Source organism: Ranitomeya imitator, unplaced genomic scaffold, assembly GCF_032444005.1.
Source record: "Ranitomeya imitator isolate aRanImi1 unplaced genomic scaffold, aRanImi1.pri SCAFFOLD_321, whole genome shotgun sequence".
Taxonomy (NCBI): Eukaryota; Metazoa; Chordata; class Amphibia; order Anura; family Dendrobatidae; genus Ranitomeya; species Ranitomeya imitator.
The window spans coordinates 131,073-154,216 of NW_027194723.1; the positions used below are offsets into that span (position 1 = coordinate 131,073).

Genomic DNA, 23,144 nt, shown 5'->3' on the forward strand with positions numbered 1-23,144 from the left:
CTATCACTTCTGATCTTAGAACCCGTGGGGGTCCTAGTGGACAGACTCCTGTCATCACATATGTATCGCCACCCATGGTTAGATATGCAAATTGCCTCCCTTCATAGAGTAAGAGGTCTTGAACTCTAGCACCACCTAATGGAAGTAGCAATCCTAAAAGACTTTTAGCATTGCTACTTCCAGAGGAGCATTTCATGGCCTATAAGTCTCCTTACACTGGTATGTCAGGCATATATCTCTCCCCAAGAAGAAACATTACCCCTTAGTCTGGGTGCCCACGATCCGGAACTAGCAGTTCTTTGGACGCAGTGTATGTTGCTGTGTCAAACCTGTAGTAACTCTGGATCGTGGGCACATACGCTCAGACACTCATGGTGAGGTGATAAATGTTATTGGTGGGATAAACAATTTAAACACTGATTACTATTTATTTATATAAAACTGGAAAAAAAAAACATTAATTTTTTTAAATCAAACTTGTCAGTAGCATCAACTCATTTATATCAGGACCTCAATAATAATAATAATAATTCATAAAAAAACAAGCTAAATGGGTCACTGACCCTTGTGGCAAAGAATAGACCACGCAAATGTAGTCTAGCAGGGACATACCGCCACTGTGTACCATAGTGTACAGTAGCCTTAGTCAGGCAGGCAGTGTCAGGCAGGCATAGTGTACAGAAGCCAATCAGGCAGGCATAGTGTACTGCAGCCTTAGTCAGGCAGGCATAGTGTACAGAAGCCTTAGGCAGACATAGTGTACTGTAGCCTTAGGCAGGCATAGTGTACTGTAGCCTTAGGCAGGCATAGTGTACTGTAGCCTTAGTCAGGCATAGTGTACTGTAGCCTTAGTCAGGCATAGTGTACTGTAACCTTAGGCAGGCATAGTGTACTGTAGCCTTAGTCAGGCAGGCATAGTGTACTGTAGCCTTAGGCAGGCATAGTGTACTGTAGCCTTAGGCAGGCATAGTGTACTGTAGCCTTAGTTGGGCAGGCATAGTGTACTGTAGCCTTAGTCAGGCAGGCATAGTGTACTGTAGCCTTAGTCAGGCATAGTGTACTGTAGCCTTAGGCAGGCATAGTGTACTGTAGCCTTAGTCAGGCAGGCATAGTGTACTGTAGCCTTAGGCAGGCATAGTGTACTGTAGCCTTAGTCAGGCAGGCATAGTGTACTGTAGCCTTAGTCAGGCATAGTGTACTGTAGCCTTAGGCAGGCATAGTGTACTGTAGCCTTAGTTGGGCAGGCATAGTGTACTGTAGCCTTAGTTGGGCAGGCATAGTGTACTGTAGCCTTAGTCAGGCAGGCATAGTGTACTGTAGCCTTAGTCAGGCATAGTGTACTGTAGCCTTAGGCAGGCATAGTGTACTGTAGCCTTAGTTGGGCAGGCATAGTGTACTGTAGCCTTAGTCAGGCAGGCATAGTGTACTGTAGCCTTAGTCAGGCATAGTGTACTGTAGCCTTAGGCAGGCATAGTGTACTGTAGCCTTAGTCAGGCAGGCATAGTGTACTGTAGCCTTAGGCAGGCATAGTGTACTGTAGCCTTAGTCAGGCAGGCATAGTGTACTGTAGCCTTAGTCAGGCATAGTGTACTGTAGCCTTAGGCAGGCATAGTGTACTGTAGCCTTAGTTGGGCAGGCATAGTGTACTGTAGCCTTAGGCAGGCATAGTGTACCGTAGTTTTAGTGTGACCAGAGTTGTCATGACAAACCTCACTGAAGACCTCAAGTAAAACAAGACTGACCTACACTCCGTTACAGAATATGGACACACATTTCGTACTCTACATCCTTTTGCTGCTTTTACTAGTCGTCACAATTCTAACAAGATTTATGAACACTGTCGAAGTGCATAAGGCCTGAGAGTATAGTGGGGAGACATGGTCCATGTTTGATCACCTTTAGTTCTCCCATTTTATGGACTGATTTCTATGTGATGTTATATAAAAGGCTCTTACTGTCAAAGTTTCGGTTCTGAGTGAAGAGCAGGCCCTGGACGGAGAGGCTGGACTCTCTCAACGAGTTGTCAAACTCCATTTTACTGATATTGGCGAAGTTCTCTTCCATCTCCGTGGTGCAGCATGTGTAACCTTGTGGACAAATCCTCAGGTGTTCACCTAGAAGAGCAGATACAAGAATGACCATGTCTGTCAAAACAGCATAATGGAGATTTTCTAATAGGTGAACAATTGAATTGTCGAATAGCTGAGGCCAGGGGTGTACAGGCCGATATCTGGGATAGATCCAGAGTGTTAGATGTAATGACAGCTAAGGCTCCTCTCCCAAAGCTTGTTCTGTCAATAAGCGCCGGGGAGTTAGGAGATCAGGTGAGACACAGTCTTACCAAATCACACTGAAAATGGCAGCTCTGAATTCTTTGGGGGCGTGTGCTATTTTTTTCTCCTGCCTTGTTAGGATTGGTCAAATCCATACAGGAGAAACAGTTTCCACCCCCAGAAGAATATCTTTTTACGTACGATGGAGGGGAGAAATAAAAACAAATGTTTTATTCATCTCTTTAGCCCGTTTACCATAAGGTATCAAGTTTAACATGACAAAAAATGATGAAAGGTCCACAGACCAGAGACGCTATATCAGGGTTTGTTTCTATAGAATCTTGGTCTATTAGTCTCTGTTTCTGTACAATGGCTTTGCTTTACATACAATCAGAGCAGGAAACCACCATACATTTATCATAAGGCGCACCATATTTTAGAAATACAGTATGTTGCACCCATTACTCAGATTAATGAGTTTGTACATAGCTGCAGAACCTGCCCTCAGCAACAGTATTGATAAATCAACCTCGGCGCATAAATCAGAATGGAGTCCTCCTGCCAATGAACGGATTCACTTACAATAGCTGACGGATTCACTTACAATAGCTGACCGAGATCCTGGCAGATTCAGGAAACTCGGAAAACTTATGGAAATACACATCACCATATGCAACTGCTGGTAAAAGAGCACAAGAAGCCCCGACGCTAACGACACTTCACACTTTTCAGCACTGCATAATTGGCGGATACTTTACAATCAGTGACGTCATCTGTTTTGCAAAAAATGTATTCATCTGGTTCTTGCTTTACAGTACAAGCGATAGGAGGAAAGCTGTGCATGTCATGTACATGATCTGTACCGCTAGGATTGGTGAGTGGGCACAAAACATTTGCTCAACTAAAAATAGTGGCACCATATAGAGGGGGCTAAAGTGATCGGAGCCCCTCTCATCACAAGTATTCTAATTAATGCCATCAGAGATACGTTATTATAGAGGACCCCAATCTAAATGAGGTCACTGGAGGAAATGCGATCCATCCAATAGGAAATCATTGGAGTGATACTTACAATTACGTCCTGTTAACTCCCCTCCACACAGCATCTAACGGCTCGACAAGACCGATTACAACTTATATTACAGAAGTTCTTTAAAGGGAATCTGTCACCAGGCCACCTAATCTGAGAGCAACATAATGTAGGGAAAGAGACCCTGATTCCAGCAGTGTGTCCCTTACTGGGCTGCATGCTGTAGTTTTGATAAAACCACAGTTTTATCAGCAGGAGATTAAATCTAAAGGAGTAATAAAACTGCTGCCATGTAGTCTTCCATATTCAAGAGTTCTGTATAAACCCGCCCCTAGCTTTCTGCCTATGCACAGTGAATACAGAATGCTGCCAATCAGTGGAGTGGGAGGGGATACACAGAGCTCAACATTCAGAGAACTGGTAGATCTGCAGAAGATAAAACAGGAATTTTATTAAAACTACAGAAAGCAGCCCGGTAAGTAACACATGGCCGGAATCAGGGTCTCTTCCCCTACATTATGGGGTCCTCAAAAATCTGGTGACAAATTTCCTTTAAAGGTAGCCATATATACAGGTTGATATTAGTTCTTGCAAATGAACAAAGCCATTAATATTTTAGTCCATATTGGTTTTTACAGCCATTCTGGAAGTGTTTCTGTTGTATGTGAGGATTTCAGAACGCAGTACGCACTACACATGGGATTTTTTATGCCATTTTTTTCTTAGGCTTTTCTATTGTACATGAGAAACACCAGCGATAATGAACGTCTTAGGCTACTTTCACACTGGCGGTTTTTGCCAGACGTCGCAATGCGTCGTTTATGGCAAAAAACGCATCCTGCAAAGTTGTTTGCAGGATGCGTTTTTGCCCCATAGATTAACATTAGCGACGCATTGCGACACTTTGCCACACGTCGCAACCGTTGTGCGATGGTTGCGCCGTGTTGTGGCGGACCGCCGGGAGCAAAAAACGTTACAACGGGTGCAGCGGATGCATTTCTCCGGCGCATCTGCTGCCCCCACCTCCCCGCACCTTACAATGGGGCAGCGGATGCGCCGGAGAAATGCATCCGCTGCACCCGTTGTGCGGTGTGTCAAACGCTAGCGTCGGAATCTGGATGACATTTCACCATGTATAGGGGCCTTAAGACTGGCGTTTTCATAGTTTGCCGCTTTATGTCTAAAGCAAGCATAGCACATAAAGCAAAATGAAAATATCATACGACAAAAATGGCGGTAACTCTGAAATGACTTTTAGGGTAGACAAAAAGGAAGATTACAACGATGGGCAGGGAGTGATGAAATAGCGATGACGGATGAAGGACCTGGCTTAGTCTGACGTGTTGTTGATCCTGAGAGTTTTCATATCTTCGTATTGTGGATGATTTTTGCAGGATTATCAGGGAGGATCATTGGACACAAGTCCTCAGATTATCCAGAAATGCTCACCGCACCACCCGATCAGGGGGCTACACGGGCACAGCGACGATTACACTTACAATCAAGGACTTACCTGTATAAAGTCTTTTCTTTTTCCGCATAAGATATTGTATAAGTGAAAAATTGGCGTTGGAGGCTTCCCGGGTGGGCAAGTGTTAACGCGCAGATTATTACGGCACATGCACCAGCTCTCTGTTTAATTAAATCCTCCCACAGAGATGTGTTGATTTTAATTTCCCCTTAGACAGTTTGTCATCACCAGACGTTCGCTTTTTTTTTTTTTTTTTTTTTTTACTGACATTACAATATTTCTTTGTCAATTAATAGAATCAAATCGGCGGCAGCCTGTGTCTGAAGCGAAGGATCAAGGACAATTATCTATGAGACAGTTCATTGTGGCCTCTGATCCAATGGAAGGTGGCGTCCTCCGTCAGCCGCGGGAACTCAGCACAATGTCATTACACGGGAACTTTATTAAATCCTAATGAAACGTGAGGTCAGAGACTCAAGAAAGAAGGAATTCTGGAAGCCAAAAATCCTCCTGCAGACAAAAGCGGCACCTTGTCTGACATTCTCCTCCTCGCTCTTACATCTCAGCATCCATTTGATCGGCGCCCTCGCTTTACAGCGGGATAAACGTGTGCCTCACATGCGCCGCTCGCTCCTATATATAACTGATCGCTACCGCGACACCTTCCTAGAAATATCAGATAGTGTCAAGGTCTGCTGTAGGTGTTCTGATTAATATATAAAAAAAAAGTAATAAAAAGTTAAAAAAAATCTTTCTTAAGTATCATTTTTATTCATTAATCAAATGTAAAAAAAAAAATAAATTGTAATATGTCTTAGTAGAGAAATCAACATCTTTATCCTCTCGGTCTGATCGTGCATTCTCAAAATAAAATCTATTTTCAGTGAATACAGATTTTCCCATTACTGAGATGGGAGATGACAGTTGGTGCTCATAAAGTTCTATGGAGAATTGGATCTGTCATTTCAGGAGAACTTGCAGCAGAAAGTCTTTGTCTGTTTCAAGCTCCTCACATTTCCCCCTCCATAGAACTTTAAAAGCACGAACAGTCATCTTCTATCTTACTAATGTGAAAATCTGCCTTCACTGTATATAGACTTTACTCATAAATTGAGAGTGAGAAATACATCCAGTAAGTGAAAGAAACAGATTTTTCTTAGAAGATATATCACAAAGTTATTTTCATGTGCACCGTTGATTTGTGAAATAAAAGGGAAAACGATGGTTACTCTTTTTGCCAAAAACAGGATCTCCATGCATGTGTCGTGACTGTCACACAGCCACAACACATGCGGCGCCAGACAGCTGATCAGCCAGAGCGATCCAGGAAGCCGGGTTCCCTCTGCAGCTTATCGGTAAGACTATAGCTTGCTAAGCCCTGACCCGATCAAATTCGCTCATCTCTAGCCATGAACACTAACCTTAACTGAGGAAAGTTGAGGCCTGCAGTTCTGTGGATGTTGCTGTGGGGTCTTTTGTGACCTCATGGATAGGTCGTCGCTTTGCTCTTGGCGTAATTTTAGTCGGCCGCTCACTCCTGGGAAGGTTCACCACTGTTCCTTGTTTTCACCATTTGTGGATAATAGCTCTCACTGTGGTTTGCTGGAGTCAAAAAGCTTTAGACATGACTTTATAACCTTTTCCAGACTGATAGATCTCAAAATACTTCGTTTCTCATTTATTCCAGAATTCTTTTTGAATTGCAGCATTATGTTTAGCTTTTGAGGACCTTTTGGTCTACTTCACTTTGTCAGGCCTATTTAAGTGATTTCTTGATTGACAACAGGTGTGACAGTAATCAGGCCTGCGTGTGGCTAGGGAATTTGAACTCCGCTTTCCAAAGATGTAATAAACCACAGTTAATTTATTTTTTAATGAAGGGCAATCAGTTTCGCGTACAGGGTCCTGTAGGTTTGGATTTCTTTTTCCCTTAATAATTAAGACCTTCATTTAAAAACTATATTTTGTGTTTACTTGTGTTATCGTTGTCTAATATTTAAATTTGGTGATCTGAAACATTTACTTGTGACAAACATGCAAAAGAATAGGAAATCAGAAAGGGGCGAACACTTTTTTAAACAACTGTATCTATCACTAGTGGGTATGAGAACAAGGTCCCTGTGGGGGCAGATCCAATGCTATACAGTATAAAGGGGGCAAAGAGGGCCTGTCTATTATCAAACATTACTGCTATTATTAATCTTACTGGAGTGAAAGGCAATTAGTTGTGGGTTGGACCAGCCACAAACAATGTGACAGAAGCACTGGCTGAGCTCACTAAGGGGAGGACACAGGTGCTGACCCATCACGGCCAACATATGTATTACAAATAATGACATTGCCTATTTTCAGCTGCATTGATATCACAAATAGCCTAGGGAGCACAAAGGTTTGAAAGCCACTAAATGCATTTTTAATTACATGAATCAAGACAAATCCTTTAATAAGCTGCAAAGTTTCATAACTTTTTAGGCTACTTTCACACTTGCGTCGGTACGGGGCCGTCGCAAACCGTCGGCCCAATGTGCCGACGGACAGTGTGTTGAATGTAGCACAACGTGGGCAGCGGATGCAGTTTTACAACGCATCCACTGCTCATTGCGATGAGTGGGGAGGATGGGGCGGAGTTTCGGCTGCGCGGTCGAAAATGGCGGTCACGACGCACAAAAAAACGTTACATTGAACGTTTTTTGTGCGTCGCGTCCTCCAAAAACACGACGCATCCGTTGCACGACGGATGCGACATATGGCCATACGTCGCAATGCGTTGGTAGTACAAGTCTATGGAGAAAAAACGCATCTTGCGGGCAACTTTGCAGGATGCGTTTTTTCTCCAAAACGACGCATTGGGACGTACAACAAACGATACAAGTGTGAAAGTAGCCTTAGGCTGGACAAAATTATTAAAAGAAATGAAAGTTTAGTATTTATTATTTAAAATTAAGAAAAAAATAGAACCCTTTTAAGACGATAATGGTAATGCAATATAGCCTATACTTATGTTGAGAGGAGCAAGGCGGTAGGCAAAGCCTAAACAAACGACCATAGAATCCATATGTATAAAAATGAAAAAAATTATTTAAGAAATATAATACATAGAACAGATGAGGAAAAGTGCACCAAAAAAAAAAAAAAAAGAGTACCAACCACTGCATGAATGCAGACCCGCACGAGAGCACACGGAGCAAGGGGACCATACCAATCACATTAGAATTACACTTATAGTACAGACCAAAAGTTTAGACACACCTTCCCATTTAAAGATTTTTCTATATTTTCATGAAAATTGTAAATTCACACTGAAGGCATCAAAACTATGAATTAACAATTGTGGAATTATATACTTAAAAAAGTGTGAAACAACTGAAAATATGTCTTATATTCTAGGTTCTTCAAAGTAGCCACCTTTTGCTTTCTCTTGGCATTCTCTTGATGAGCTTCAAGAGGTAGTCACCGGGGATGGTCTTCCAACAATCTTGAAGGAGTTCCTAGAGATACTTCCCACTTGTTGACCCTTTTGCCTTCACTCTGTAGTCCAGCTCACCCCAAACCATCTCGATTGGGTTCAGGTCTGGTGACTGTGGAGGCCAGGTCATCTGGTGTAGCACCCCATCACTCTCCTTCTTGCTCAAATAGCCCTTACACAGCCTGGAAGTGTGTTTGGTGTCATTGTCCTGTTGAAAAATAAATGATGGTCCAACTAAACGTAAGCCGGATGGAATAGCATGCCACTGCAAGATGCTGTGGTAGCCATACTGTTGTGAATTATGTGATCAAGCTCCCTCCTGTGGTCACGAGTGGTACTGCGGCTTCTGAGTTTCCTTCCTCAGGTGATGAGGTTAAGTCGTTAGGTGCTGCTCTATTTAACTCCACCTAGTGCTTTGATCCTGGCCTCCAGTCAATGTTCTAGTATTGGTCTTGCTTCCTCCTGGATCGTTCCTGTGGCCTGTCTGCTCAGCATAAGCTAAGTTCTGCTTGTGTTACTTTTGTTGCTATATTTTCTTTCCAGCTTGCTTTTTTGGTTTTGCTTGCTTGCTGGAAGCTCTGAGACGCAGAGGGAGCACCTCCGTACCGTTAGTCGGTGCGGAGGGTCTTTTTGCCCCTCTGCGTGGTTGCTTGTAGGTTTTTGTGTTGACCGCAAAGCTATCTTTCCTATCCTCGGTCTATTCAGTAAGTCGGGCCTCACTTTGCTAAATCTATTTCATCTCTGTGTTTGTATTTTCATCTTTACTCACAGTCATTATATGTGGGGGGCTGCCTTTTCCTTTGGGGAATTTCTCTGAGGCAAGGTAGGCTTATTTTTCTATCTTCAGGACTAGCTAGTTTCTCAGGCTGTGCCGAGTTGCATAGGGAGCGTTAGGTGCAATCCACGGCTACCTCTAGTGTGGTTTGATAGGTTTAGGGATTGCGGTCAGCAGAGTTTCCACGTCTCAGAGCTCGTCCTATGTTTTGTGGTTTTTGTCAGGTCACTTGTGTGCTCTGAACTTCAAGGTCCATTGTGGTTCTGAATTACCTATTCATAACACCATGCTGGTTCAGTATGCCTTCAATTTTGAATAAATCCCCAACAGGGTCACCAGCAAAGCACCCCCACACTATCACACCTCCTCCTCCATGCTTCACGGTGGGAACCAGGCATGTAGAGTCCATCCGTTCACCTTTTCTGCGTCACACAAAGACACGGTGGTTGGAACCAAAGATCTCAAATTTGGACTCATCAGACCAAAGCACAGGATTTCCACTGGTCTGATGTCCATTCCTTGTGTTCTTTAGCCCAAACAAGTCTCTTCTGCTTGTTGCCTGTCCTTAGCAGTGGTTTCCTAGCAGCTATTTTACCATGAAGGCCTGCTGCACAAAGTCTCCTCTTAACAGTTGTTGTAGAGATGTGTCTGCTGCTAGAACTCTGTGTGGCATTGACCTGGTCTCTAATCTGAGCTGCTGTTAACCTGCGATTTCTGAGGCTGGTGACTCGGATAAACTTATCCTCAGAAGCAGAGGTGACTCTTGGTCTTCCTTTCCTGGGGCGGTCCTCATGTGAGCCAGTTTCTTTGTAGCGCTTGATGGTTTTTGCCACTGTACTTGGGGACACTTTCAAAGTTTTCCCAATTTTTCGGACTGACTGACTTCATTTCTTAAAGTAATGATGGCCACTCGTTTTTCTTTACTTAGCTGCTTTTTTCTTGCCATAATACAAATTCTAACAGTCTAACAGTAGGACTATCAGCTGTGTATCCACCAGACTTCTGCACAACACAACTGATGGTCCCAACCCCATTTATAAGGCAAGAAATCCCACTTATTAAACCTGATAGGGCACACCTGTGAAGTGAAAACCATTCCCAATGACTACCTCTTGAAGCTCATCAAGAGAATGCCAAGAGTGTGCAAAGCAGTCATCAAAGCAAAAGGTGGCTACTTTGAAGAACCTAGAATATAAGACATATTTTCAGTTGTTTCACACTTTTTTGTTAAGTATATAATTCCACATGTGTTAATCCACAGTTTTGATGCCTTCAGTGTGAATGTGCAATTTTCATAGTCATTAAAATACAGAAAAATCTTTAAATGAGAAGGTGTGTCCAAACTTTTGGTCTGTACTGTATATTAAAAGTTTCCATTCCTATAATGGGGACTAACTAAAGTAAAAGCTCATTATGATATGTGGACATACCTGCAAATCATCATAATATACCTGACAATAGAGAAAAGATTTATACCAACAATATGAGCTGCGGTTTGGAAAAATTCCCACCGCAGAGGGCCAAATAAATAAATTATGAAACGGGCATTACCTTGGATAAGACGCAGATATGGGGGTTCCCTGGGTCCGTGCGCTCACCCCAATGCACATTTTGGAAGCTCTCCTCCTTTATTTTAGGAGGAGCTGGTTACACAATATGGCCTATACCTACTATAGGAGGAGCTGGTTACACGACATGGCCTATACCTAATATAGAAGAAGTTGGTTACAAAACTTGACCTATACCTACTTTAGGAGGAGCGGGTTACACAACATGGCCTACACCTACTTTACAATGAGCTGGTTACACAACATGGCATATACCTACTTTAGGTGGAGCTGGTGACACAAAATGGCCTACACAAACTTTAGGAGGATCTGGTTACACAACATTGCCTACACCTACTTTAGGAGGATCTGGTTACACAACATGGTCTACACCTACTTTAGAAGGATCTGGTTACACAACATGGTCTACACCTACTTTAGAAGGATCTGGTTACACAACATGGTCTACACCTACTTTAGGAGGATCTGGTTACACAACATGGTCTACACCTACTTTAGAAGGATCTGGTTACACAACATGGTCTACACCTACTTTAGAAGGATCTGGTTACACAACATGGTCTACACCTACTTTAGAAGGATCTGGTTATACAACATGGTCTACACCTACTTTAGAAGGATCTGGTTACACAACATGGTCTACACCTACTTTAGGAGGATCTGATTACACAACATGGCCTATACCTACTAGAGGAGGAGCTGGTTACACAGCATGGCCTATACCTTCTTAAAATAAATAAATAACTGAATGAAGTATCATTCTAAATAAGTTCCTGAATATCTTTATTTAGAAATATATTTATGAAGAGAAGCTTCCTACTGGTCCTATTAACATCCTACGACAGGCTTCTGCGATTACCTCCAGAAACAAAACTAGTATAATTTGCTAATTAAAAGAATGTAAGAGTTTATTAATAATGACTTTTCCTTTAGTTATTCATTATCAGAAGACCTCTTTATGATTACACTTGAGTAACAGTGTAATGTACACGTATATTCTAATATATAAGCATGTATACGCACACAACTGACCGTGCTGGTTTATTTAGCGCACACACCATCACGGCTTTGTACTGGCAGCTTCCTATGATACTGAAAAATGTCCTTAGAAAACACATTTGTGCTTCTATAGGGAAGCGAAAGACAAGGACATATTATATCCTCGCTCTATTAATGGTACCAATTTACTCCAGACCATGCACTTCCAAGAAATCAATAATTTACACCAAGTTATATCATCTAGAAGCATTTGTGATTCTCTTTTCTTTTTCTTTTTTTGTGTGAGTTGTAAATGGATTTTGTACCTATACAGCCCAAGAGTCAAAACTGCTGAGGTTTTTTTGTTTTGTTTGTTTTTTCCAAATTTGTATTTGTGTATTAGCGTCAGAGAACTTTTCATATAGATTTTTCCACGTCTATAGAAAATCCATAGGTCTTGTGGAACAAAGAGCAATTTAAAGTGATTATCCAGGAGCAGTCAGTCAGGAGAGCTCCGTGCAAGGACACCCGGCCTATTTCTCTAACGCACCGGAATTAGACACTCCCTGCATATAGGCACAGGGCATGAACCCATAAAGCTCATTTATACAGTTAATGAGAAGCATGAACATCTTGATCACTGAGCTTACAATCTTACCCTTAAATCATCACCCCACCCCAAGAAACTATTTATATGTGAATGTAGCCCTTTCAAAGACAAGTCCAGCAATAATTTTACAGGGCCGGTCCATTCCTCCATTACTGAGAAATCAGCGTTTGAATGAACATGTAAATGAGGCTGAAGAGCTATGGTAGATCTGAAGCCTCTGTCACTCCAGCTCCATTGCCCACCCAGCACTGCCTCCTCTTGCTTGACTGATGGCTCCTTTGTCTGAATTGTCATGGCATAAAGGCTGTCAGTCAAGCAGGAGGCGGAGCTGGGCAGGAATAGAGTTGGAGTGACAGAGGCTTCAGATCTACCGTAGACTTTTAGCATCATTTGATTATAAGTTCAATCAATGATGCCTCAGTAATGGAGAAACGCACTGGCTAAGTAAAAATATTGCTGGACTTGTCTTTGAAAGACACATAAATAGTAAGTCATTGTAATTTATGAAAAAAAAAAAAAAACATTTAAAGGGCTAGACAAACTTTTTTTTAAAATGTTTCCTGGTTGTGTCTTACTCTTCACTTTAGACTTGGTCAAGGAAACTTCAACTTCATTTTCATGAGCCATCTAATCGTCCAAAGAAGCCACCAAAGGTAGACCTCTATGCAAATATAGCATTTTCTATTCTTGCGATCAGCACTTAACCTAACTTAAAGTGGTCTGCCCTCATGACAGATGCCCTTTAATATGCTAAATATTGATCCAACCTTTGCATACATTGTACTGGCAATAAACATAATGATTTTACTTACAAATGATGAATAATTTGTTCTTGATTTGCAAAGGAATATTCAAAATAAATGTATCCCACAAATGAACAGATGAATCATCCCGATGTCCCCATGGTAATGACTTTGTGCATGCCTGATCATCTAGTGATAATCAATGACCGGCATGCCGATCTGTCTCACAAGGATTCATGACTCATTAGATCAAATCTATGATGGAGTCACATGGCAAAGAACAAGAATATGATTTCAGTAGTCAGATCAAGTCCTATTGCTGCCACTGACTGATCTCCAACCAGTCTTAATAATTTCAGGGATTCATGCACATGGCAAAACAGAGTGCACTGAGACTGGATGGCTGTGTAAGAAGCCATACAGTCTCCATGCACTCTGTATGAAACGGTACAAAGTGGAGCCACAGTACAGCTGGAGTACAAATGGAGCACCAAGATATATTTACATTATTAGTCATATTGATAATTTATTAAGAGATTTTGTATGTCTAGTAGAACAACACTAAGGGTTAAGTCGTGACTGCTGTATTACTTGTGCGAGGATTGCATTTCACTCCTCAGACTGGCAGGTGGTTCTCCTGACCTGAACGTGACAGCTGCATAAAAATACATGCTGTCACGCTCAGGTCAGGAGAGCTGACGGCCAGTCCGAGCACTGCGATCGTCGCATCAGTAATACAACCATCTGACTGCGCCCTGAAGCGGACTATAGAGAGTTCATTGTGCCTGAATGACCCATCAAAGTTCTAATGTGCAGTGGGGTGATCCAACTATTAGACAACAAGGACTGGACATGCTGAACTATTACATGTCCATATACCCAATCCTTTTAGTCTATGTTCACACGCAGCATTATTGCAACGTTTTTTTCTGCTGCCAAAACCTGCTATCTTGGTAATAAAAATGCTGCGTTCAAAACACAGGTTTAGCTGCGTTTGTGTTACTTTTTGGGGGGAGCGGATTATATGTGCTTTGCCTACAGTACATGTTTAGTAAAGTTTGTTTTATTCACCAAAAATGCAGCAAAAAAACTGTTTGGTGTTTCTTTACACTTTCTTATTGCTCCTCTTGGGTGAAAAACCCTGCAAAAATGCTGAAAATTGAAATGCTTCAGATTTAAAAAACGCTGTTCTTAAATTTAATCAGAAAAAAAACCCAAACATATGTGGACGATGTTTGCAAGGTAAGGGCGCGATGCTCATGAGGAAAAAAGGGGGCCATGCTCACAAGGTAAGGGCACGATGCTCACAAGGAAAAAAGGGGGCCATGCTCACAAGGTAAGGGCATGATGCTCACAAGGAAAAAAGGGGGCCATGCTCACAAGGTAAGGGCGCGATGCTCACAAGGAAAAAAGGGGGCCATGCTCACAAGGTAAGGGCGTGATGCTCACAAGGTAAGGGTGCAATGATCACAAGGTAAAAGGGTGATGCTCAAGGTAAGGGGACGATGCTCTCAAGGTAAGTGGGGTATGCTCACAAGGTAAGGGAGCGACGCTCACAAGGTAAGTGGGCGATGCTCACAATGTAAATGTGTGATGCTCACAAGGTAACGGCGCGATGATCACAAGGTAAAAGGGTGATGCTCTCAAGGTAAGGGCACGATGCTCACAAGGTTAAGGGGACGATGCTCGCAAGGTAAGGGGACAATGCTCACACGGTAAAAGGGTGATGCTCTCAAGGTAAGGGCACGATGCTCACAGGGAAAAAGGGGGCCATGCTCACAAGGTAAGGGCGCAATGCTCACAAGGTAAGGGCGCAATGATCACAAGATAAAAGGGTGATGCTCTCAAGGTAAGGGGAAGATGCTCTCAAGGTAAGTGGGGGATGCTCACAAGGTAAGTGGATGATGCTCACAATGTAAAGGTGTGATGTTTCCAAGGTAAGTGAGCTATACTTACACGGTTTGGGCACAATGATCACAAGGTAGAAGGTTGATGCTCGCAAGGTAAGGGCAAAATGGTCACAAGGCAAAAAAGGTGATGCTCTCAAGGTAAGGGGATGATGCTCTTTACAAGGTAATTGGGTGATACTCTCAAGGTAAGGGGGCAATGCTCACAAGGTAAGGGTGCAACGATCACAAGGTAAAAGGGTGATGCTCTCAAGGTAAGGGGACGATGCTCTCAAGGTAAGTGGGGTATGCTCACAAGGTAAGGGAGCGACGCTCACAAGGTAAGTGGGCGATGCTCACAATGTAAATGTGTGATGCTCACAAGGTAACGGCGCGATGATCACAAGGTAAAAGGGTGATGCTCTCAAGGTAAGGGCACAATGCTCACAAGGTTAAGGGGACGATGCTCGCAAGGTAAGGGCGCAATGATCACAAGATAAAAGGGTGATGCTCTCAAGGTAAGGGGAAGATGCTCTCAAGGTAAGTGGGGGATGCTCACAAGGTAAGTGGATGATGCTCACAATGTAAAGGTGTGATGTTTCCAAGGTAAGTGAGCTATACTTACACGGTTTGGGCACAATGATCACAAGGTAGAAGGTTGATGCTCGCAAGGTAAGGGCAAAATGATCACAAGGCAAAAAAGGTGATGCTCTCAAGGTAAGGGGATGATGCTCTTTACAAGGTAATTGGGTGATACTCTCAAGGTAAGGGGGCAATGCTCACAAGGTAAGGGGGCGATGCACAGAAGCAGTGTTGGACTGGGATTGCAAGGACCAACCAGTAAAATTGACTTGGGGGGGGGGGGGGGGTGGGATGCGGCACTTTTCACTTGCATGCAAATATTACACTACCGTCATCCACAAATTTACCTATGTCGCTATATAATAATAGACTGGATAGTTTAGTTAATGAATGACGAGATGCTGTTTGAATCCCGTGAATTATGCCAAGTACTGCCCATACAGTGGGGTTGAGGGCCCAGATCTGCACAGGGGCCCACCGGGGGATTCCCCTGTTACCCTATGGACCAGTCCGAGCGTGCTCACAAGGTAAGGGGACGTTGCTCACAAGGTAAGGGGACGTTGCTCACAAGGTAAGGGGACCATGCTCACAATGTAAAGGGGCGATGCTCACAAGGTAAGGGGGCAATGATCACAATGTAAGGGGGCGATGTTCACAAGGTAAGGGGGCAATGGTCACAATGTAAAGAAGCGATGCTCACAAGGGGCAATGCTCATGGGTTAAGGGGAAGATGCTCGCAAGGTAAGGGGGTGATGCTCACAAAATAAGGGCTTGATGCTCAAAAGGTAAGGGGGCAGTGCTCACAAGGTGAGGGGCAGTGTTCAGAAGGTAAAGGGGTGATGCTCCCAGGGTGATAATATAAAGCCGCTTAAAGACACGCCCCTAGAGAATCCTGTGAGCACCGCCCACTTCGTAAAGACTATAAACAAATAACAGAAAATAGAAAAAGCCATATTCCCGAAACCGTATGGCAGATAAAAAACAAACAAAAAAAGTCATACTCATGGGAGCATCAAGAATAAATTAGGAGCAAAAATTCTTCACTTTTGACTTGGTGACGGTTCCTCTTTAACAATCAAATACAGAGGAAAAAGATGGTGGCCTATCTTATGGGAAGTCTCATTCTCCTTCTCCCTCTAGGCCTCGTCCGCCTCTGAAATGTCATATATGAACCGTAATACTAATCCTGAACACAACGATAGAGCCAAGTATTAGTAATTAATTCTGATAATAATACACACACGCAATACCGAGCCACAGTTACCTGCCTGGGCATATTTCCAAGGGTGCACGAGCTGTTAATAAGACAGAGTCCCTGAGGGGCAACGAACGGAGCAGAGACAATTGTTTTGAGTCTATCAACATAAACAGAAAACAGAGCTGCTTTTAATAGCTCATCAATCAATTAAGGACACGCTGCTATCTGTAATTAAGCATGGGTGTGCAGCCATAGAAAGAGATCCATTACACGCGCCCATTTATACAAGGCTACGATTTCCGCACTCTGCAAAGAACCAGGGAGATCAGTTTCCTTGAGATGTCCTATAATAACGAGTCTATCTCAGTGCTGTGCGGGTAATAACATAAGTTGACCTAACGATATGAGTGATTTAACCTACATACGTGTTCTTGGTAATTTCACATAGAATTTTCCCGATACAAGTTATTTCAATCTAATCTGCAATTATATGAAAAAACTCAATTATATGTCAACTACAGCAAAGGAAACGCAGAAATTAAAATTACCAGGCCTTTATCTGATAGTTAATAGAATAATGGAGGAAGCATCTGGATACGTCAAAAATCAGGAATTTTGTAACATCAAGACGTAGACATAGTGAATTATTCCATGGGTCAAGGTGGTTATTCCAATTTATCGACAGGATCGGTGATTAATTGCTGACCCAATGCTGAAGACAGGTCTGTAGAGTGCCCAATTTGAATGGGTAGATGGCCATGCATAAGCCCCCACGCCAATCACTATCTATGAGACGGCTGGAGATAGCCAAGTATGGCGCTCCATCATCTCAGCCATTCCCAAAGACAATGATCAGAGTGATGTCACACATGCAAAGTCAATGCTCCCTACAAACAGGAGACTTCAGAGCCCCATTCTCAGGATTAGTGGGGTCCCAACAATCAGCACTTTATTATCTATGCTGTAGATAGGTGATAACATGCTATTTTGAGACAAACCCTGTAAAGGACAAATAAATGAACACTAAACATGAAAAATGCTGAAAAAAAGTTAAAAATGATCCCAGCAATAACTCCCCTACCCTATAAGTTTTTAACCTTACTTTGAATCAATATAACATGAAAAATCTAAAAATATATATCTGTTTCCATAAAACGGTGGCTTATTATTCACACTTGCCATTGATCTCCTTGAGGTTAAACTCAAAAACGCCCGAAGTGCTGATTCTCATTAACAGAGTATGGAGTCTTCAATGCCCATGGGGGAATGTGCAAATTAGCTCTCCTCCAGGAGGGCGACTACGGTCTTTTCTATGTTACAAAATGTGTAATATTTACTTGTGCCATTGATTTAGTCACAATTGTAGAAATGGTAGTGATCACTGAAATCACAACTATCTACGAGGTGATATTCTCCTGCTGAAAAAATTCACGATGGGAATGTTCATCATGGATCTGGCACATCATTAGTATTGCATAAAATGCTCCAGTATTAAAGGAAATCTGTCGGGTTTTCCACCTAATATGAGAGCAGCATAATGTAGAGACAGAGACCCCGATTCCAGTAATGTGTCACTTTCTGGGCTGCTTGCTATAGTCTTGATAAAATCACTTTTAGCGACGGGTTATCACTAGAGGACTAGTAAACCTGCTGCCATATAGTCCTCAATATTCATGAGCTCTGTATAACCCCGCCCCACCACTGATTGGCTGCTTTCTACCTATGCACAGTGTACACAGTAAGCACCCAATCAGTGGTGTGGGCGGAGCTATACACAGCTCAGCATTCAGAGAACTGCAGATAAAATTGTAATTTTATCAAAACTACAGTAACCAGTAAGTGGCACACAGGAATCGGCGCCTGTCCCTACATCATGCTTTTCTCAGATGGAGCAGCAGACACTCAGTGACAGATTCCCTTTAGCGGGGCTATAGGCGGAGCACGAGTGACCAAGCGGTAATAGCGCTAGATGGCACAGACTTGTATACCTGCAGTAAAGTATATTCCTTGGATACTGAGGTCAGTCTGTATACAGATATTACATTATGGTACTGTGATATGCCATTACACCTCGGAGCTGCCCCATTTTTATGACTATGTTCATTTAGGGGCCAGTGGAGCCTTTGGGCACCAGGACTCTGCTTTGGTCTTGACACCGCTCATAAAATATCTCCCCGTGGTTTGGCCAACGTTCTAGGATCCCTAGTATAATGAAAAATTAAGGATCTACAAAGCGTATTAAACCTGTCTAAAGCTACAAAAAAAACAAAGAACTCTCAAGAAGGATAGTGGAGCCTGGCGCCCTGCCATACTTATATAACGTGCTCCTGGGAGTGTGCGCGAGACTCACAAAATCCTGGAATTACACTGTTTATGACTCTATATATGAGGCAGAAGAAATGCATGAGGCCAACCCAAACTAAGGCAGATTGACATGGGAAGAGGAGCGAGCACATGAAAAGCCCTTGTGAACAATACGCACGTTGTCTGTTTGTATTGTATACTGTAATTAATCAAGCAATCATTGCTAACCATGGTGAATTAAGAAGGGGGAAAAGCTGTCTCGCCGATTGACCCTAAAGTGCAGTCACTTGCCTGCAGTCAGTATAGAAATCTACCATTATTTCAGTGGTATTCATCGCCTACATCAATAGCGCAATAAGAGGGATAATCACACATCCACTTACAGACAAGAACCAAAAAAAGGCAATGGAAGTTCAATATTGAAAACTTGGGCAACTTTCAGACGAGCGTAATATACCGGTAAGTGCGTTTTTGTTTTCTCGGGTGTTGCATCTGAATAAGAGGCGTAAAAAAGCACTTACATGACATTCATTAAGAGCGTTCATAGACTCCTGGACAGTTTGGTCATTTGACCGACATAAGGTTTGGAGGGTTGAAGAAATATGTCAGTTTCCAAACCTAGAAAATCTGCATTGGATGAACACAAAATAATTGTAAAGCAAAAACAAGGGTGATTTTATTGCGAAAAACACCAACTGACAAACCAGGACACAATAAAAAAAAACATGTAAAAGACAAGGATAAAAACACACACTAGAAAGGAGGTGGAGGACAGTGGCCACCATGAACCAGGAATCATAGAATAAATGAAAGCTATTAAGAATAAAAAAAAAATGTAATAAAGGGAGAATAATAATACCAGAGAGAAAAACACAAATAACTAAGTATAAGCAACATGTATAGGATGTCCCAAAAGAACAAAGTAGTGTTAATGGCCAGAAAATAATACATCAAATGTATGTGTCATAGAAGCCACAGAAAAACACTAAAAAGTATAGAGTGATATAACGAGTGTGATATAAGGTAATAAAATCTATACAAGAACTAATGAGTATAATAACAGGGAAGGATACTGACCCAGGCTCATGGTGAATGCACTGCTGTTGCCCCACACTCACACAAACTTTTGCAGGGAGTGGACTACTAAAGGTATTTAAAGAGAACCTACTATGTAAAAATAAATTCTATCAATGCTATCAATCTGTAAGTTGAGTTAATTTGCAGGTTAACAGCATTCTGAAGTAGTACAGCCGCCACACTGAGAGGCCGATGCCGGGAGAAAATGAGCTTTATCCATTCCAGTAGCCTTGGGCTTCCAAGTCATAGGGGTGGGCCGGTATGGCTTCAGTTACTGCTCAGTGCATAGTGAGCAGCGGCTGTAACCACAACAAGTGATGGACAGGCGGCTCTAATGCTGAGCTGGCTGTCAGTGAGCTCAAAGTTCATTTCCTCCAGGCAGCGGGGCTCTCAGTGCGTCAGCCACACAGCTTTATAACACTATTAACCTGCAGATTAACAGAATTTTTACATGATTAGTTCCCATTAAATGGTCTCTTCATTTTCACACAACTTGATCTAATTTGATAGATGTGATAAAATCATGTTGGATTGATCTGTAAAATCACTCCAACATGGCGTCACTTTTTGTCCGTCTTCTAACATGCCTGTTGTCAAGTGTAATCCATATCAAGAAGCAGAGCTGCAGAGACAGATTACAGAGAGTAGGGGAGGGTGTTTGTCTCTGTGCTCGTGCATCCATCTCTGACATGATTGCTGTCATTTAGGGTGTGGGTTTTTTCTTTTTCCTCCCCAAATTGGGGGCAAGGAATCTGCAGGAGTACTCACTTCAGGATGTTTAGAACTAATATGTATTCTCCTGCACAACCAGCCAAGCTCAGAGAAAACTCAGATCCTAGTTGTTTAATCAAGAACTAATAGAAACGGATAATCCAATATTCTCAACAGATGATAAAAAGATATATAAAATATTCTAATAGCCTACAATAACATGTTAAGACACATTCACCTACTATAATTTTGCAATAACGCAAGTTTTCTTGTTTCTTTCCGCTCTGGCTGCTGCTTCTGCACTTGTGATATTCCCCATAATACAGCGATGGATTGTAAGACTTTCTAGATTATGAAATCTAAGCTTAAAAGAATTTCACAGTACAAACAAGAGTTAAAATATTTTTACAGTTCCTGACTTTGATCTTCACCGCAGGATTAGGAAATGCTTGTTATATTTTAGAGGTTTCATAAAAACATTTAATTCATAGCAGTAATTTCTAAATTTGCATGTATGTGCGTCTACTAAAGAAGCCGCTAATTGGAATGATGCAAAAAATGTTAATGAATTGGTAGTGGTCTGAAATCATCAGACACCAGACATCTCGCCATAAGCATATAGACAAAGCCAAACCTTTTATCTTCAGACGTTTTCAGAATTTTTAGATAAAACCATAGCGATGTGAAAAAGGATAGATTGTTAGCATCAAAGCTATATGTACAGGTAATGAAAATATTCCCTCCTTGTACTAAAGAAGTGTGATGCCCTTGATAAGATCAGTGATTAGCGCAACTGGTAATAGCCATTTTTAATTTTCTGAAAAAATAGGATGTCAATGAGTATCTTCACTGCTTCAGTGGCCATGAGTGAAGATTTATCCATGAGACCTCAACAGCTGCACGGTCAGGAGCACCTTAAAATCATGAGCATAGAGCTTCACTGAATGTGCCAAGACCATCTGCCTCCTGAAATCACCAGAAAGTAAAAAGCCATCTCCATGATATACTGTACGGCTAATCATCCAACCTTCATGGTTTCACCATACTATGCTTCCTGGAAATGTGCACATAGAAACATAGTTCTGCATCTTAATGTAATTGACTGGAACTTACGAAGGGTTTTCCAGGACTACATTGCAAGTGTGTAGTGCCTGTGAATAGTAAAGCGAGATATTTGCTACACAAGTGAATGGGAATGAGCTTGTCGAACTATTTATGGCCATTATACCATGTACAAAGCTGTGCCTCTTCTATTGTACAGAAACTCTTAAATCAGCTGATAGTTAAAGGTTACAGGAGTCAAAATCCCACTGAAGGCCTCAGCGTGGATCATCAGCATTATAATCTCAGAAAATCCTTTTAATGTGGGACATAATAAAATAAATACCCTAAATATAACCTTCTCCAAACCGTTTCATTAGTATACTTAGTCTTGTAAACTGTTTCTTAGAATTGTCCTCTAAATTGGAATTCTGTCATAGACTGTTACATTATTATTTCGAGCTTTATTTTTGGTTCAGTTGACATCTCCAAGTGTATGATGGATCACTTCTAAAAATTTGCCATTGTCAACAAGTACATCCAAGAGTGGCCTGATGTTTGTTTAGCAATTTATGTCAACTCTGCTATACACAGGCCACACAGTCAACCATTCAGAATTATACAGAAGGTGGCCAAATTAAACAATATTCAACTAAAAGACGGGCAAAACCAAACAGAGCTTCATGTCAAACTGCAACAAGTTTCCCAAAATGATCAAGTCAAATTCTGTGGAAAAATACTGTATTTAATGTGATAGAATGAGAGCAAATAGTCCATCCATTTTTTCAAAACTCATATAGTTAAAATAAGTTGTTTACAGACGGTAGTGATGAGAACATTAGTTTTACTAATATTCTGTATTTATTTTCAATTACTGCAGTGAAAACAACTGTGTGTATCGGGACCAGCCAACAAAATGTCATCGGGTGACCTAATAAGACAAGTCATCAGCCAGTCCTAGATGGATATCTAGACTGAGCAGACTGACATAAGTGTCGAGAAACTGTTGACTCCCAGCATTAGCTGCAATTTCAAATCATGTCATTCCAGTTATAGAAATGGAAATTATTATATTTACTTCCTTATTTTTTTAAACCTTAATTATATGATGTATTCATGTATTATTCTTGTCATGGTTGTGGACAGGATTCCCCTTCCTGTCCTCTCAGGGTTAATTTTGCATGGCCTCCTTTTGGTTTGGTGGGGGCTATATTTACCTGCCTCTGTCTGGGGATCCTTGTCAGTGATACATTCGTTCTTGTCTGTTTGTCTGACCCCTGATGTGCTTGCATACTGTTTTCTCTGTTTGCTTTTTAGGGTATGACCCGGTCCGTTTTCTTGTCTGTGCATGTGTCTTGTGACTGTCATTGTTATCCGTTTCTGGCTCTGACTCTTGGCTTGGTTCTCTTTCTTCCCATCTCCCTGCCCCGT

General features: G+C 41.9%; 1 protein-coding gene across 1 annotated transcript in view; it reads right to left on the reverse strand.

The window, feature by feature from the left end:
* LOC138656308 (glypican-1-like) overlaps positions 1-23,144 on the reverse strand; it is a 97,066-nt gene that overhangs the window by 15,337 nt on the left and 58,585 nt on the right. Inside the window, exon 2 of the mRNA XM_069743673.1 lies at positions 1,956-2,114. Coding sequence (XP_069599774.1) covers positions 1,956-2,114 — 159 coding nt within the window. The remainder of the gene's footprint in view (positions 1-1,955; positions 2,115-23,144) is intronic.